General features: G+C 46.4%; 1 protein-coding gene across 6 annotated transcripts in view; it reads left to right on the top strand.

Moving 5' to 3' along the window:
- Dlc1 (DLC1 Rho GTPase activating protein) overlaps positions 1-16,382 on the top strand; it is a 377,111-nt gene that overhangs the window by 352,447 nt on the left and 8,282 nt on the right. For all 6 annotated transcript variants that reach the window (XM_031339550.1, XM_031339549.1, XM_031339553.1 and 3 more), the window contains 6 exons: positions 5,642-5,705; positions 7,158-8,581; positions 9,270-9,446; positions 12,628-12,787; positions 12,907-13,105; positions 15,022-15,235. In XM_031339550.1, coding sequence (XP_031195410.1) covers positions 5,642-5,705; positions 7,158-8,581; positions 9,270-9,446; positions 12,628-12,787; positions 12,907-13,105; positions 15,022-15,235 — 2,238 coding nt within the window. The remainder of the gene's footprint in view (positions 1-5,641; positions 5,706-7,157; positions 8,582-9,269; positions 9,447-12,627; positions 12,788-12,906; positions 13,106-15,021; positions 15,236-16,382) is intronic.

Here is a 16,382-nt window from a genome sequence, read left to right as displayed (position 1 = left end):
ACATCACACACCACACACATCACACACACACCACACACATCACACACACATACCACACACATCACACACCACACACACACACCACATACACACACCACACACATCACACACACCACACACTTTCTTATGTAATGTTGTTTGAAGCAATAAGCTTGAGTAGTGAAGTTTTGGGAAAAGACAGAGGTTATATGTTTAGAATAGAGTATGGAAAAAACTAGATTTCATAGTTTGTGAAAAGAAGAAAAAAAACCATATTTGCCCCCCCCCCCCCATCTCCTGAGAAACAATGAGCTTAGACATGTCCAGGGGAATGCACACATTTTTCCGGGAAAAGCAAGTTAGTGTTCTGAAGTGTGTAATGTCACCACTGTGCCATCTGGAATGAGCCATGTCACCAGTGCCTTTTTGGAGTGGGCAAGAAGTCAGCATCTGGACCGGGACCTGCCTGCTTCGGACTTTATAGAGATGTTTTCGTGCTTGGCTGTGCGGCAGAATTAATGTATTCTCAAGTCCTCAGTGCTGGTGATGCATATGAATGAGGTCATTTGGAAGAGGCGTCTTTGGAAATTCTTGAGCTTTGTGTTAGATCACCCATCTCACACATGTTAAGCCACTCTGAGAGTCTGGCCTCCGGAACCACATCAGCAGCTTAGGAATTTCTGGGTCAGAAAAATACCATTGCAGTATTTCAGCCCCAAAGTTGTGATTTAAATTCTTGAAGAAATGTTTTATAGAACGTCAGTCCGAAATCAACCTTTTCTTTTGTAAAAAGAAAAAGACATACTCTACAGTTTGATTTACGCTTGGCTCTGAACACCAGAACCTGAGAGGACAAGCCGCCTCCCATAGAAAAGACTAGATCCATTCAAAGAACAGAAACTGGTGCTTTAAACTGTGTTCAAGTTTGGTCAGACAGTTCTGGGTCAGCCAACATACCACATACAAATGAAGTGTGATAGTAAAAACAAATAAACAAAAATCAACTACATGTTTGGAAGATGAGTGTGAAAGACCAGGCTTAAGTTTACATTATTCCTTTTTTTTTTTAAAGGAAATTTTTATTCAGAATGTAAATGCTTACTATCATCTTACTCCGGGGAGGCAGAGAAAAAGGAAAAAAAACCCTGGTAATATGAAGCTACACAGCAAGATCGTCCCTCAAAAAGTTACTTTTTAATTAAAAAGGAGAAATTATTCAGAACCCATAGAAATAGTCATCAGAGTATTGGGAGGCGGGAAGCCCAAGGCCCCTGTCCATGTTATCACATAATGGCAGTGACCTGGGCTTTCAGAGAAGGAACAGATGGGAACCTTAGACAGATTTCAGGAGCCCTCCATTGGCTTTCTGATACTTCCTCTGCCTATGGAATTCCAGGGCCATAAGATAACAAGGCTATGGTGTATTTACAAATTTCTCCTCTTGGCTGGTCATGTTCTATGTGGACATCCGTCTTTCCCCCATTTAAGCAAATGAGTTCTAGACACGGGATTCCTCACATCATATACTCTGCCGCGAGGTGAACTCTGCATACTTCTGTGTGAAGTCACACTAGCTTTCTGCTTGGGTAGGAAATGTTCATAGTCCTATGTTTGTAAGTCACATGGCTGTTTTGAAAAAAAAGCTGAAAGGGGCTGATTTTTTAAAATATTTCTTACTCAGGGCAGAAGACTCTCAGACATAGGATGGGTTTGAACAATGGACTTTCTAAAATATAAAGTTTAGTAATCACCAAAAATTATAATTATTAAGCTAGTGGGCTTTTTTTTTAATTTTTAAAAATTGTATGAGTATTTTACCTCCTGGATAGTGTATGTACAGTGCCTATGAAGACAGAGGAGAACATTAGATTCCCCCTGGAACTGGAGTTACAGATGGTTGTGAGCCACCATGTAGGTGCTGAGATTTGAACCCAGGTCCATCTGGAAGAACAACTAGTGCCATTAACCACCGAGCCATCTCTCCAGCTCCCTGCCCGGTAATTTTAAAGTGTTAGTCTAAGGTAGCAGTGGACCGAACCCTTGAAGAGGTTCTTTCCCCTCGGTCTTGCTAGCTTCACTGATAACCTAAACCCATTGAGGAAGCTGTGGTAGTGAGCAAGCTCTGCTCCGGGCTGGGAGAGTGTTCGGTGTGTCTCAAAGCACGTACTGATGGTGTTGTAAACCATGAGCTGTGCTGACGAGCTGCCTCTTGTGAAATGTCTTCCCATGGCTTCAGGAACATTTCAGACTGCTGTTTCCCTTTAGAGTTAAAACCAACTCCTTCTACCATCACGTGAAAAAGAATTGTGAACATCAGCTGGTAGTTGTCAAATGAAAACAAAAAAAAAACAAAAACAAAAAAACTATGTTGTCTGTCACCGTCATCTTCGGTACATACTTTGTCCCGCAAACTACCATGACACGCCAAAGCTGTGTCAAGCATTTTGGAGACATCCTAACCTTGTTACTCTGACTATTCAGGGTTTTTTGTTATTTTTTTTTTTTTAAAAAAAAGCAAGTAATTGGGGAAGGTAGGTGATGCTTGGAGTAGGACTTTGCTGTGTAGACCAAAATGGGCTAGAATTGAATAATCTTCCTGCCTCAGCCTCCCAAGTGCTAGGAATGACACCCAGCAACAAGAAACTTTAACTTTTTTTTTTTTTGTATGAGTGCCAGGAAACCCTACCGGAATTTCAGGAATTTTTGTCAGGTGCCTTTGTTCTCCTATTTCTTCTTCTGACTTATTTTGAATGCAAGGAAGGCCAGGCCTCCACCTCCTCTTCTTTTATCTGTGTGCCTCCAGCTCTCAGCAGCAAAGCTCTTGGAGCTTTGACACTGCCCCTTTGGCTCAGTCTGTCTTGAAGACAGAACCAAGGCACCCAGGAGATAAGGCCTGCATATTCCTGTTGGGCCCTTGCCTTGGGTGATGGCAGGGTCTGAACGCCCAAGGCCACCGATGGTTGCTGATAGCCACTTACCTGATGCTACTTCGGTTCTACTTTGCTGGCTTTTTTTTTTTTTTCCCATTGTTAATACTTGTTTCACAACCATCTGTAGAGGTTGCTGTGTTTGGGCACCGGAGCCACTGTGTTTTAATCCTGGGTCTTTGGACAAGATTCCCGAGCTCTCTAAGCCCCCCCTTTTTATCCCTTATAAAATAAAGATAAATCATAGTATCTGCGGCAGACGGTTGTCAGAGGACTAAAGAGGAGCCGGTGCCTCATCCAAAGGCAGTGGCAGTTCACCTAGAACCGTATTTTAATTAGATGGTTGACATATAAAGACTATGTGTATCTATGTGGCAGTGTGTGATATTTCAATACTTGTGTGTAAGGTATATGACCAAATCATAGGTGTTAACATATCTGCCACTTTGTATGTTTATCAGTTCTTGTCTGGAGAATATGCAAAGTGGCTATTTTAAAACATAAAATTAATGTTAACTGTAGTGTCCCGTCCCGTGCCCCCCCCCCCCCATGTCAGGTCCCCTGCCTTTGTTTTGCATTTGCCTCTCTGCGACTTCCTGTTCCTTCCCGGCTTCTGGTGACCATCTTTCTGTATTCTTCCTCTTTTTTTTTTTTTTCCTGTTCTCTTCTATGAAATGAGTTTCTACCCTGGTCAGAGCTACTATCTTATGACCCTAGTACCCCTCTGTAAGTGTGAGGATCCTACTCTTTGGAGATCCTGGGGAATGTCGGTGGGTGAGGGGAAATAGTTGAAAACCACAGAAACCGCAAGTGAAAGCGTGGCCTTCAGGGACATAATGCCATTAGTCTGGTGCTGCCAACATAAAAAGATAAAGTTGACTTTTCTCAACCCAACCTCCTGGGCCTTTTGTTGTTTGGCTCAAACTGGAGTGTGGGAAGTTACCCCACTCCCCCCAAGCCCCGAAGGCCTCCATGCCTAGTAAATTTGGTTATAAACGCCACTCAGCCATTAAAGCCCAAATGGAGTCAAATCGAGATTTGATTACAAGCTCCCGATTAATGAAACCCAGACCAAAATTGACTTAACCATTGCTCATTCTTAAAGCCTTGAAAAAAAAACTAGGGGGAGTGAAACATTTGGGTGTGTCTTTTAACTGAGACTCCTCTGCAGGGGACCCTACTGACTCTCCACCTCCCTCCCCCTTTTCCCATGCAAGGAGAGGTTTTTCTGAGCATTGGTATTCTTGCTTTATCTCTGTTTATTCTATAAACAGGCTTCCACATAATCTGTGGAATCAAAGGCAGGCTTATCAGGCTGCAGAAATACTGCCCATCCTAGTGCATCCAACTTGTCAGAGCAGGGCCTGGGAGATGAAGCCAAGGAGGGAACAGGATCAGTTGGAAGTGGATGGAATTACGCACTCTTATTCCATGAAAAAAAATAGTAAAATTCCAACTTGGGAAAGAAATACAAGACTGATGGGGGGGGGGGGGATGTGTGAAGCACATGAGGCAACCAGCAGACACATTTAAAAAGGAATGTGGTGATCAGCTGGAAGATTCTAGGAGGAACTGAGGGACCTGTCACTCACACTTTGCACACTAGTTGGCAGGTAGTTAACTGGGTGCTATTGGGTTTTTTTTTTTCTCCTGTTACTTTTAATGAAGCTGATTAATGATTGATTGATTGATAGATTGATTTCCGTTCTGCTAAGGATCAAACCTGAAGCCCTTGTGTGTCCTTCGCCAAGTACCCAATCACTGAGTTACTCTGCTACCCCCATTTCTCTAACGTTAAACCGATGTCACTAGTAATGGGGGCAACATGTTCAAAGCCACAGTTTGACTCCTGTCTCAGAGGGGACTGCGTTCTAAGGGCCTGTTTGAGCTCAGTAAAGCTTTTTTTTTTTTAAAGATTTATTTATTATTATATGCAAGTACACTGTAGCTGTCTTCAGACATACCAGAAGAGGACGTCAGATCTCATTATAGACGGTTGTGAGCCACCATGTGGTTGCTGGGATTTGAACTCGGGACCTTCAGAAGAGCGGACAGTGCTCTTAACCGCTGAGCCATCTCACCAGGCCCCTCAGTGAGCTTTTTAAAATAATCATTTGTGCTGTTGCTGTCGCCGATATGAAAAACACTCTCCTGATAGGAAACTGTATATAGCACTGCGTACCAAAGAAGACTGGAACTTCACCTCTGTATAATTAAACTTACGCTATAAAAGTCATCGTCTGACATGGAAATTACTGAGGCCCATCGTCCTTCTTAATTCTTACTCGAGTGAGAAGGGGGCACTGAACATTTTGCCAGCAACCTTCCCCAGTTCCTACTGCTGTCCTGTCGCCCCTGAAGCGGACCTGCCGCTGACACTGTAGTATGTTGTCTACTAAAGAAAGTCAGGTGTGAAATCTAAACCAACGGTGCAAGAAATGTACAAGGCACAGTTGAGTTAGTCACACTTTTTTGAGACTAGAACTCACGAGCTAGACCAGGCTGGCCTTCAATTCACAGAGATGCACTTGCCTCTTCCTCCTGGGTATTGAGATTAAATGGTGTACTACTGTGCCGGGACTCTGTTACCCACTTTGTAATGGAAGTGTAGCCTACTCCCCTAAACGAGAAATGAGTTCGGAGAAGGTCATTATGTGTCAATTGTTTAGAAGACATTATTTGCCTGCCCGTTCATGGTTTCCTTTCTCTGCTCATGCCCTTTCTCTGCTCTGTAGGCGATTAAATACTCTAAACAAGTGTGCAGTCATGAAACTGGAGATCAGCCCTCACCGGAAGCGAGTGAGTACCAGAATTACACAGCGGGGTGGGGGTAGGCGTCCTGTTTGTCATTCCGCATGTTAAAGCCCTTATTTGGAGTCAGCAGTGGATGGTGGCATCTATTGCTCTGGACTTGAAGAAATCATCTGTAACTCCCTGGCTATTATGTGATTCAAAACATGAAGCCTATTCAATCTCCAGAGGAATTTCACATTGCTCCCTAGAGGAAATAAAGCTAACATTCTTTAGGACCTCTTCCTGTTTCCTGGATGGAACAGTAACTCCATCTCGAAGCTGTCAAGATGAAAGGGGAGGCTAGCTTGGAGGATACTGTAGGAGAGTAGGCGATGTGGAGTGGGGCTGGGGCGGGGAGGAAGAAGCCCGGGCAGGAAATCCCAGATACTCAGTCAGTGGTGGGTGGGTCACATAAGTGTTATTTCTGGGTAGGATATGAGACCTTGGAAAGGGTGAGGCAGTGCTAGGAATTGGTGTTGAAAATTAGAGTAAAGAGGAATAAATTTGCCCAGAGAACGTACTCCTGACTATTGAGTAGACAATCGGTCCGGGAAGTTAAACCTTTTACGTGACTAATCTGGACCTCAGTGTCCCCTGAGCTCGGTGGAGAGTCTCCACATTGGTGTGTGATCCTATGTCCTCAGTGCCTTAGCAAACTGGGCCTTGTGAGATTTTCCACATGAGTGGCAAGGATAGCTAGCAAGCTGAGTGGTGTCTTCTATTTTCCCTTCTGACAGGGAACAGTCAGGTGCTCTGCCACTGGGGATGGCTCTCTATATCTGGCCCCCGGTTCTTCTAGGGAAATACCTTGCCTTTCTCTTAGGGTACCTAGAGTCTTCGGCTGCCATTCTGCTGTTTGAAAATAGCTTTTTTTTTTTAATTGCACACGAGACTCTAAACACACTCTGTCGACAGGCAGTTAAACTGGAGCCAATCCAGAGGGAGTCCCGCGGCTGTTGACTCCAGTTCCAGTTCAGAATATCTTGCATGCTTGGAATTTTCGCCCATCTCAGAGGTCCCCTTTGTGAGCAATTAATGAACGGCCTAAAGAGCCAGGGTTTCAATAAAATAGCTTGTTTAGCTGGCAACACTTGGTCAGACTTCTGTTAAAGTCTTTACATCTGGACTGGAAAAATGACAGTGGGCCCATTGCCAAGCGTGACAACTGAGTTCTGTACACAGGACCTACATGGTTGAAGGAGAAAACCAACTCTGACTGGTGGCCTTCTGAACATGGTACAAACATCCATATACATCCGTACATATACACACGCATGCAAACATATTGTCTAAAAAAAGAAAAAAAGTAATAATAAAGTCTTTAAATCTATCTTTGTTACTTAAAAGAAGTGAGCAATGGACACTGGGACTAGCCTTCTGCTGTGTCCTGGCCCTTAGCCCAGGCCTCCTGCCCCCTACTTGGTCCAGCACATAACTGGCTTCATTTTGTGTTTTCAGAGTGAGGATTCAGATGAGGATGAGCCTTGCGCCATAAGCGGCAAGTGGACTTTCCAGAGGGACAGTAAGCGTTGGTCCCGGCTAGAAGAGTTTGATGTCTTTTCCCCAAAGCAGGATCCAATCCCTGGGTCCCCAGACAACTCTCGTTTGCAATGCGCCACAAGCCATGAAAGCATGCTGACAGACCTCAGCGAGCATCAGGAGGTGTCCTCTGTCCGAAGCCTCAGCAGCACTAGCAGCAGCGTTCCCACCCACGCAGCCCACAGCGGGGATGCTACGACGCCCAGAACCAATTCCGTCATCAGCGTCTGCTCCTCCGGGCACTTTGTGGGCAACGAAGACTCTTTCTCCAGCCTGCCTTCTCCCAAGGAACTGTCCAGCTTCAGCTTCAGCGCAAAAGGCCAGGAGAAGAACACCAAGTCAAAGACGCGGAGCCTGCTGAAACGGATGGAGAGCCTGAAGCTCAAGGGCTCCCACCACAGCAAGCACAAGGCCCCTTCCAAGCTGGGATTGATCATCAGTGCTCCCATTCTGCAGGAGGGCATGGATGAGGCAAAGCTGAAACAGCTGAACTGTGTGGAGATCTCAGCCCTCAACGGCAACCACATCAACGTGCCCATGGTACGGAAAAGGAGCGTGTCTAACTCCACACAGACCAGCAGTAGCAGCAGCCAGTCAGAGACCAGCAGCGCCGTCAGCACACCCAGTCCGGTCACCAGGACCCGGAGCCTCAGCACCTGTAACAAGCGGGTGGGCATGTATCTAGAGGGCTTCGACCCTTTCAGTCAGTCGACCTTCCACAACGTGACCGAGCAGAACTATAAAAACCGGGAGAGCTACCCAGAGGACACGGTGTTCTACATTCCCGAAGATCACAAGCCCGGCACCTTCCCTAAGGCCCTCTCCCATGGCAGTTTCTGCCCCTCCGGAAACAGTTCTGTGAACTGGAGGACCGGAAGCTTCCATGGCCCTGGTCATCTCAGCCTACGGAGAGAAAACTGCCACGACAGTCCTAAGGAGCTGAAGAGACGCAATTCCTCCAGCTCTCTGAGCAGCCGCCTGAGCATCTATGATAACGTGCCAGGATCTATCCTTTACTCCAGCTCAGGAGAACTGGCCGACCTGGAGAATGAGGACATCTTCCCTGAGCTGGATGACATTCTCTACCACGTGAAGGGGATGCAGCGGATAGTCAACCAGTGGTCTGAAAAGTTTTCAGACGAGGGAGACTCGGACTCAGCCCTGGACTCTGTCTCTCCTTGCCCGTCATCTCCAAAACAGATACACCTGGACGTGGACCATGACCGTAGGACACCCAGTGACCTGGACAGCACAGGCAACTCCCTCAATGAGCCCGAAGAGCCCACTGATATCCCCGAAAGAAGAGACTCGGGGGTGGGGGCTTCTCTGACCAGGTGCAATAGGTAAGGGCTGTACTTCTCGATCCAGACGGACGTGGGCATCAAGAAGGGTCTGCTTGGTGGGATTGGGTCTGACATTCGTGGTCCTGTAAATTCCTAGGGACAGTGTCCAACCAGGAGACCCCAGCAATCCCAAAGGGGAAGGAGTGTTGCAAACTGAGTGTGAAGGATGCAGATGTGGACCCTGGGAGGTGGTGGTGCTTGCACAATATAATCAGGCTTTATATATTATCATATATATCACATGTGATATATATGACATAATATATATTTATATTTATTATCAGGTTAAAATGGTCAAAGTACATGTACATTGGTTCTCCTGCAGTTCCAAATCTTCAGACTCTGCCAGGCACAGACAAGAAATACTCAGGGGAGAAACCATCTTCTTGTCATTATATCCTGGGTAATATAGCATGACCGGGAACTACTAGCCATCTGGCTTATAAACTTACGCTGAACGGGAGGATGCTCCCAATACGCATAAACCAGGTCCATCTTCCGTAAGAGGCCTGAGTGTGCTGAGTCCACATATCTGCGATGCTCTGGAACCAACCTTCCGGGGTTACATAGGAAGGACTGTGTAACAGTGGGGGGAAAGTGGGAAAGGAAGGTCAGTGCTCTTGGGTGCTGTGAGCAGCTAATGATCTCCTCGGTCCCGTCTCACTCCTTCTGCCCTTTCCTCTTGCAGGCACAGACTGAGGTGGCACAGCTTTCAGAGTTCTCACCGGCCGAGCCTCAACTCTGTGTCTCTGCAGATTAACTGTCAGTCTGTGGCTCAGATGAACCTGCTGCAGAAATACTCGCTCCTGAAATTGACGGCCCTGCTGGAAAAATACACGCCTTCCAACAAGCATGGCTTCAGCTGGTAAGAGAGCAGAGTGCACATCAAGCAAGCACTTCGGGTGACGCCATCGCGCTCCCTGAGGTTGTCCCCAGCACTAAGCATATGACCGGTCTGTCCTCTGTCAATATCACCCATCTGTCATCCTTAAGCAGTCGGTCTCCACATCCTCGAGGCTATGTATTCAATACTGATGCAACTCCTGGAGCCTCAGGGAGTTAACTGCAGGACTGGCTGGTTGAGTATTCAGCCCTTTTCTTGTAAGATGCATTCAGGCCCTTGTTCATGCTGAGCTCACACTCCATCATGCTGTGGGTCAGTTTTAATTGAAGGTTTTGAGCATGACCAGAAAACTCTACTTGGGCTTAAAAGTTTGGGGTTTTTGTTTTGAGTTTTGGGGCTCTCTGGCAAAAATGCTCAGGGAGTAATAAATTTAAGTGGCTAGCCATTATATCATATATATATATATATATATATATATATATATATATATATATATACTGTTTTTTGTTTGTTAGGGTTTTGGGTTTTTGGTTTTTTTTTGCTTTGCTTGTTTGTTTTGGTGTTTTGAGACAGGGGTCTATCTGTTTTATAGCTCTGTCAGTCCTGAAACTCATAACTATATAGACCAGGCTGGCCTTGAGATTCACGTGCCTCTAGCTCCTGAGTGTTAGGGTTAAAGCCATGTGCCACCATGCACCACCACCGCACAAACAACTATATTTTAAATATTGAAATGTATTAGAGGTCTAACTCTTAATAATCTTGAGTATAGAGTGTAAGATGTGGACAGTTGGGCTGGAAGGGTCATGGGCAGGACGTAATCTCTCTCCATACTCATAGTGCAAAGGCAAGAACTGTATCTGGATCCAGGTCTCTGTTTCCGAAGTGTCCCTGAATCATGTCACTCCTTGTCAGGGTACTTGTAGTGCAATTGTTATGAAAACAAAGATACTGCCCATATTACTGGAGTACTTCTGTGACCGGCCTAAATGGCTTGAGACCATCTGAGGCAGGGTCCACTGATCCTCTTCGCCTTCCCCCTAGGAGAATGTCCATGGGTTGGTTGTAGCTGTGGCTTCAGAGCACCTCCCTAGCTAAGGCCTAAGTTACACGAGCCTTGCTAAGTACAGAAGTTGTTTGTTCTGAATGACAGAAATACGTATTGACCAGTTTATCCCAGAATGCTTCAGATTCTCCGTGGGGAGTGTAATGTGTTCTTTCCACATTCCAGAGCCGGGCTCTTCTACACAACAAAGCGAGCATTATGCACACTTCTGCCGCAGCCCCTCGTGCCTAACTGTATGGACTTACCAATCTGGCTCTACTCTCTGGCTTTTCCTTTTCTAGAGCCATCAAGAGGGGCGTGTCACGGCCAGCAGGCAAGCACCCAGAAGGCAAGGCACTTAGTTGGCTTTCTGTGGTCTCCCTGTGCGCTTAGAGTAATATTTTCCTCACTGCTATTTAAAACTGCATATTCTACATTCTCCTTTCAGGGTTGACTACCCCCTTTCTCCCCAAACCCTCAAAAAAAAAAAAAAATCTGCAAGCCTACCCTCCCACTTCACTTCTGGTCAGTTTTTCCAGTGAGTCAAAACCAAAATGTAAAAGCCTGGCATTGTAGAACTCGGACAGCCAGGAGCACTTCTGCCCAAATTCCCTTTCCTGTTTGGCTCTGCCCTTTCTGGTCTCGCTCAAGGGGTCAGTTGTCGAGCTCAGATACCTGTGTGACAGCCTTAAATGCCTGACGTGGGTTTCCTGCTGTCCAGTATATGGCTGGGGGCGGGCCCGCTTTCAGGATGCCTGGCCGCTGTAGGGAGCCTCACAAAACTCCCATTGTGCCTTTCCCCTTTCCCACAGAAGCCTGAAGATGCTGTATTCTTTGGGGTCATCTGCAGGGGAATTTATTTTGACTTCGGGTCGTGCCCCATTTGAGCTCTGGTCTAGGTTCTCAGTAGGACAAGACAGTCGGGCTTGTATTTTTGCTGATTTTTATGCAGTGTTACGCAGATCTGCTTTTATACGAATCAATTCAGGTCTCTTCAAGAACCCAGAGGGGATTCACACCCATTTAGGAGAAGTGGGAAGTCGTTTCTCAAGCTCATATCAGAAGTCCCTAATAGGGTATTGGATATTTTTGCCTCTTCCTTCCTGTACCATTCTCATGTAAGGAAGTCCATTAGCCTCCCTGAGGACCACAGACAAACTTTCTCAGAATTGACAGGCTCTAACACATTCCCCAGATGAGGATGTTTGACCAGGTCTTATGGCTCCAGCTCTTTGAATATCTAGACCAGACTGGGATACGTAATAAGAAAAACTCTTACAAAAACAAAGGAATCAGGGCTGGTGAGATGGCTCATCGGGTAAGAGCACTGACTGCTCTTCCAGAGATCCTGAGTTCAAATCCCAGCAACCACATGGTGGCTCACCACCACCCATAATGAAGTCTGATTTCCTCTTCTGGTGTGTCTGAAGCCTGTAGCTTTGGGCCAAAGCGAGTAGGGCCCGGAGCGAGCAGGGCTAACTGGAGCGAGCAGAGGTCCTAAATTCAATTCCCAACAACTGCATGAAGGCTCACAACCATCCGCACAGCTACAGTGTACTCATTCATAAAATAAGTAAATCTTTAAAAAAGAAAAAGGGCCGGGCGATGGTGGCGCACGCCTTTAATCCCAGCACTTGGGAGGCAGAGGCAGGCGGATTTCTGAGTTTGAGGCTGGCCTGGTCTACAGAGTGAGTTCCAGGACAGCCAGGGCTACACAGAGAAACCCTGTCTCAAAAACAAACAAACAAACAAAAAAAAAAACAAACAAAAAAAGGAATTGGGGAGACATGGTGTAGCTCAGCTCAGTAGCAGATCACTTGCCCAGATACATTCCTGAGTCTCCAGGTTCGATAACCAAAAGTACTTTGCCCCACCCCCCACCCCCCCAAAAAAAAAAACATTTCTATGACATTGTCCAATAATTGTGGGGCAGGGCATTCTATACTCATATAATGCATTGTAGCAGCTACTGACCCGGTAAGTCCTTTAATTTGGCTACTACAGCTACCAAACTGAACAGGTCACTTTATTTTCATTTAAATAGTCCCTGTGACTGATAGGGAATCAAATTCACAGGGGTCAGGGGGGAGTTGAAAAAAAAAGGGGGTGAGCAAATTCAGGCAAGTAAATGCATTTCCCCACCCCATCTTTAAACAGGGCTGTGCCCAAGTTCATGAAAAGGATCAAGGTTCCAGACTACAAGGACCGGAGTGTGTTTGGAGTCCCGCTGACCGTGAATGTGCAGCGCTCAGGACAGCCCCTGCCTCAGAGCATCCAGCAGGCCATGCGCTACCTCCGTAACCATTGTCTGGACCAGGTGAGTACAGCCCCCTGTCGATCCCACACACGGGAACTGAGCCTCATGCTGCCTGGTTTTTCTAGGTCTGTGGGGAAGGTCCTGCTTCCACGCTCACCCCTGATGTTTTCTTCCAAAAGGTTGGGCTCTTCAGGAAGTCAGGTGTCAAGTCCCGGATCCAGGCTCTACGACAGATGAACGAAAATGCCGATGATAACGTCAACTATGAAGGCCAGTCCGCTTATGATGTGGCAGACATGTTAAAGCAATATTTTCGAGATCTTCCTGAGCCCCTCATGACGAACAAACTCTCTGAAACCTTCCTGCAGATCTACCAGTGTAAGCACCCCTCAGTCTTCTTAAGGCGACTGATGTCGGGTTCCAGGGGACCAATTAAAGCATGTAGCCTCTTTGTATGTCATCCTTTGGTAAAGAAAACCTACACGCTGACCTTCTCGAAACCCAAGTTCTCAGTTCATGTGTGTAATAGGTTTAATGCATCCTTACTGAATAATTTGAGAAGTGATGTTTGTGATCTGGGGGTATGTTGGCAGAGGAATTGTGTAGCACACATAAAGTTTTCTGAGTTGTCTCTCTAGCAGCACGTAAACCAGGTGTCGTGGTGCTTGCGTGCCTGTAACCCTAACGCTTTGGAGATGGAAGTGGGAGGGAGGATCAGAAGTTCAAGGTCATCCTTGGCTACATACTGAATTTGAGGGCTACCTGGGTCTCATGAGACATTGTCTTAAAACGAAAGGCAAAGTAAATGTTGCCGATGAGTCAGGAAGTACAGAAGAAGGCGGTTGTACATTTTTGACCATCAGGTCCACTGTCATCTTTTGATTGTCTAGAGCAGTAGGTGCCAAAAAGTAGGGTACCAAAATGGTATGCTTGCCTTCCATCGTTCCTTCTCCCTCTCCGACTCCCTCCTCTTCCTCTTCCTCTTCCTCTTCCTTTTCCTCTCCTCCACTTTCTCCACCCCAGCCTCTCTCTCCCTCCTGTCCCCCCACCCCTCATTTCCTCCCCCTCTCCCAGTCTGTAGACTTGTCATTTACTTTATACCTCTCTTACAGGGCTGTTGAATTTAAATTTTCTCTGGTGGTGACTGTATTTTATCTCACTGGGAAGTGAATAAATAATCCTTTTTCCCCTTTTCGGTTAATCATCACAGTTCCTTCCATAAACACCTAGGGAGACCATACTCATCCCCTCCTCGATTTTAGGCTCCGCTTAAGGCAAACCATTGAGGAAGTGAATGCTCCAGACGAGGACCGTGGCTTTCACGGCCTTGTATTTTTCTGGGCTCGGGTGACGTCAGAGCAGTGTGATTTAAAAGCAGCCCGTCTTAGTGCTGAAATAATCTTTAGAAGTGACGTGCTGGACCTTGTTTTATGAGAAATGGAGCTGGTCTGGACTGCTTCATGCTTTCTCTCAACCTTTCATATTTTAGGAAAACACAGGTCACATTCCCCCCACCGAGGTATTTGTTATGCGTCGTAACCATGGAGCAGTTTGTCTTAGGGACCTGCATTTAAGTGACTTGCTTTTTCCATCACATGCTTAAAAAAAAAAAAAAAAAAAAGTTTGCCTGGTGAATGAGACCGGGATGCCGGGCACAGGCTTATTCCAGTGTAAGTTATTCTACAGGCTTATGTGCGCTTTCATACGTTTGCTTCTTGGTATACTTTCTAAAAACTTTAAAAGTTATTATTTAAGATCTGTCTATTGAAATTGGCTTCATATTTTTCACAACCTTTGCCTGTTTCAAGGATGGGCAAATGGGTCAAAAGTCAGTCCCCAGAGATACCGAGCCCTTTCTGCTCAGCTGAGCAGCCCCCGTTTTTAACATCTTGCACGTGTCTCACGTAAAACTTTTTATTGAAACTACACAAAATCTTTAATGCAGAGTGATTTCAATAATTAAGACGGCAAATTAGAGATTTTTTTTTTTTAAATGCTTAGAAGAAACAGTTCTGTATGCTTAAGGCACATACCATCTGGAGCCGAAGGCTGAGGTCGATTTAAGAGCATGTTAGTATTGTGGGTGTTTCAAATGTTTTAACTCCCCCACAAGGCAGGAAATACTTGAGGGTAGTGACGCCGGTGTCAGCCCATAATTTCTCCCTTATTAATCTTTAGTATGCTTTCTACAAGTGCCTGTTCAGTGTTTGATGCCCATGTTTGCTTTGGGATGTGGACTTGCCTTGTGCGTGGAAAATTACTGAGTTTGTGGTGGGAATGCTTGTGCTCTGCAGATGTGCCCAAGGACCAGCGTCTCCAAGCCATCAAGGCGGCCATTATGCTCCTGCCCGACGAGAACCGGGAGGTTCTCCAGACACTTCTCTATTTCTTGAGCGACGTCACAGCAGCTGTGAAAGAAAACCAGATGACTCCCACCAACCTGGCTGTGTGCTTAGCGCCGTCTCTCTTCCACCTCAACACCCTGAAGCGAGAGAATTCTTCTCCAAGGTACAGATCAGATGCCTAGGCTCTGTGCTTGTGAGGCATCTCTCACGTCCTTGTAGGGCTGTGGCCTTGTGTTCTTGTTGGACTCTTACCCGAACCGAGCAAAGATGGTTAAACCTGGAATGAAGTCCTTGTATGTCGCTGTAAAAGATGACTTGAGACAAACAACTTAAGGGAGTGTATTAGTCAGGCTTTTACCGCTATAAACAGACACCATGGCCAAGGCAAGGCTTACATAGGACAACATTTAGTTGGGGCTGGCTTCCAGGTTCAGAGGTTCAGTCCATTATCCTCCAGGTGGAAGCACGGCAGCATCTCTGCAGACATAGTGCAGGCAGAGCTGAGAGTTCTACATCTGCATCTGGAGACGGCTAGGAAAATACTTCCAGGCAGCTAGCTAGGACTAGGGTCTTAAAGCCCACACCCACAGTGACACACCTTTGCCAACAGGGCTGCACCTCGTAATAGCTCCACTCCCTGGCCCAAGCATATTCAAACCATCACAGGGAGTAAACCTTGACTTTGCTCATGGTTTCAAAGGACTCCAAGCTTGGCTGGTTGGCCCCATGTCTTCGGCAGGTCATCATGGGGCACCGGGAGAGGACCTTTGTTTCATGGCAGCCCCAGGGGAGGGGGCAGAGGGGACACACATGGGGCAGAAACAAGATACCCAAGGACCTACTCCTAGTGACCTATTTTCCTCCAGCTAAGTCCCACCTCCTAACATTTCCACAACCTGCCACAACAGCTCATCATCATTTGTCCCAGCCAACAGCCATGCAGACCTGCTGACGAAAACTCCTAGGTGGGTGGCCGATCCCTAGAGCCTTAGCTTCAGCAGGAAAAGACACCTTCGTGGTCTGTTCCTAAAGTTGAAAGCAAAGCTACAAAGGACAGAGGTTACTGAGCCTAAGTTGCCCCTACTTAACAGATGGCCTAAGCCAATTATCGGCGAACCTTTCTGCCTAGAACACATGTCTAGAAGGCAGGAGTAGCTATGGGGAAAATGGAAGACGCCGAGTACGCACGAAGGCTGATCCGCACCAGGACTTACTCTATACCCTGGCATACGACTGTTTTCTTTCCATTCATCTCCTGCCCTAACAATCACAGGAGATGGACAGACTGGGAAGTATCTTTTTTTTTTTTT

Source organism: Mastomys coucha, unplaced genomic scaffold, assembly GCF_008632895.1.
Source record: "Mastomys coucha isolate ucsf_1 unplaced genomic scaffold, UCSF_Mcou_1 pScaffold22, whole genome shotgun sequence".
NCBI classification, from domain to species: Eukaryota; Metazoa; Chordata; class Mammalia; order Rodentia; family Muridae; genus Mastomys; species Mastomys coucha.
This window is presented reverse-complemented; position numbering and strand designations above follow the sequence as displayed.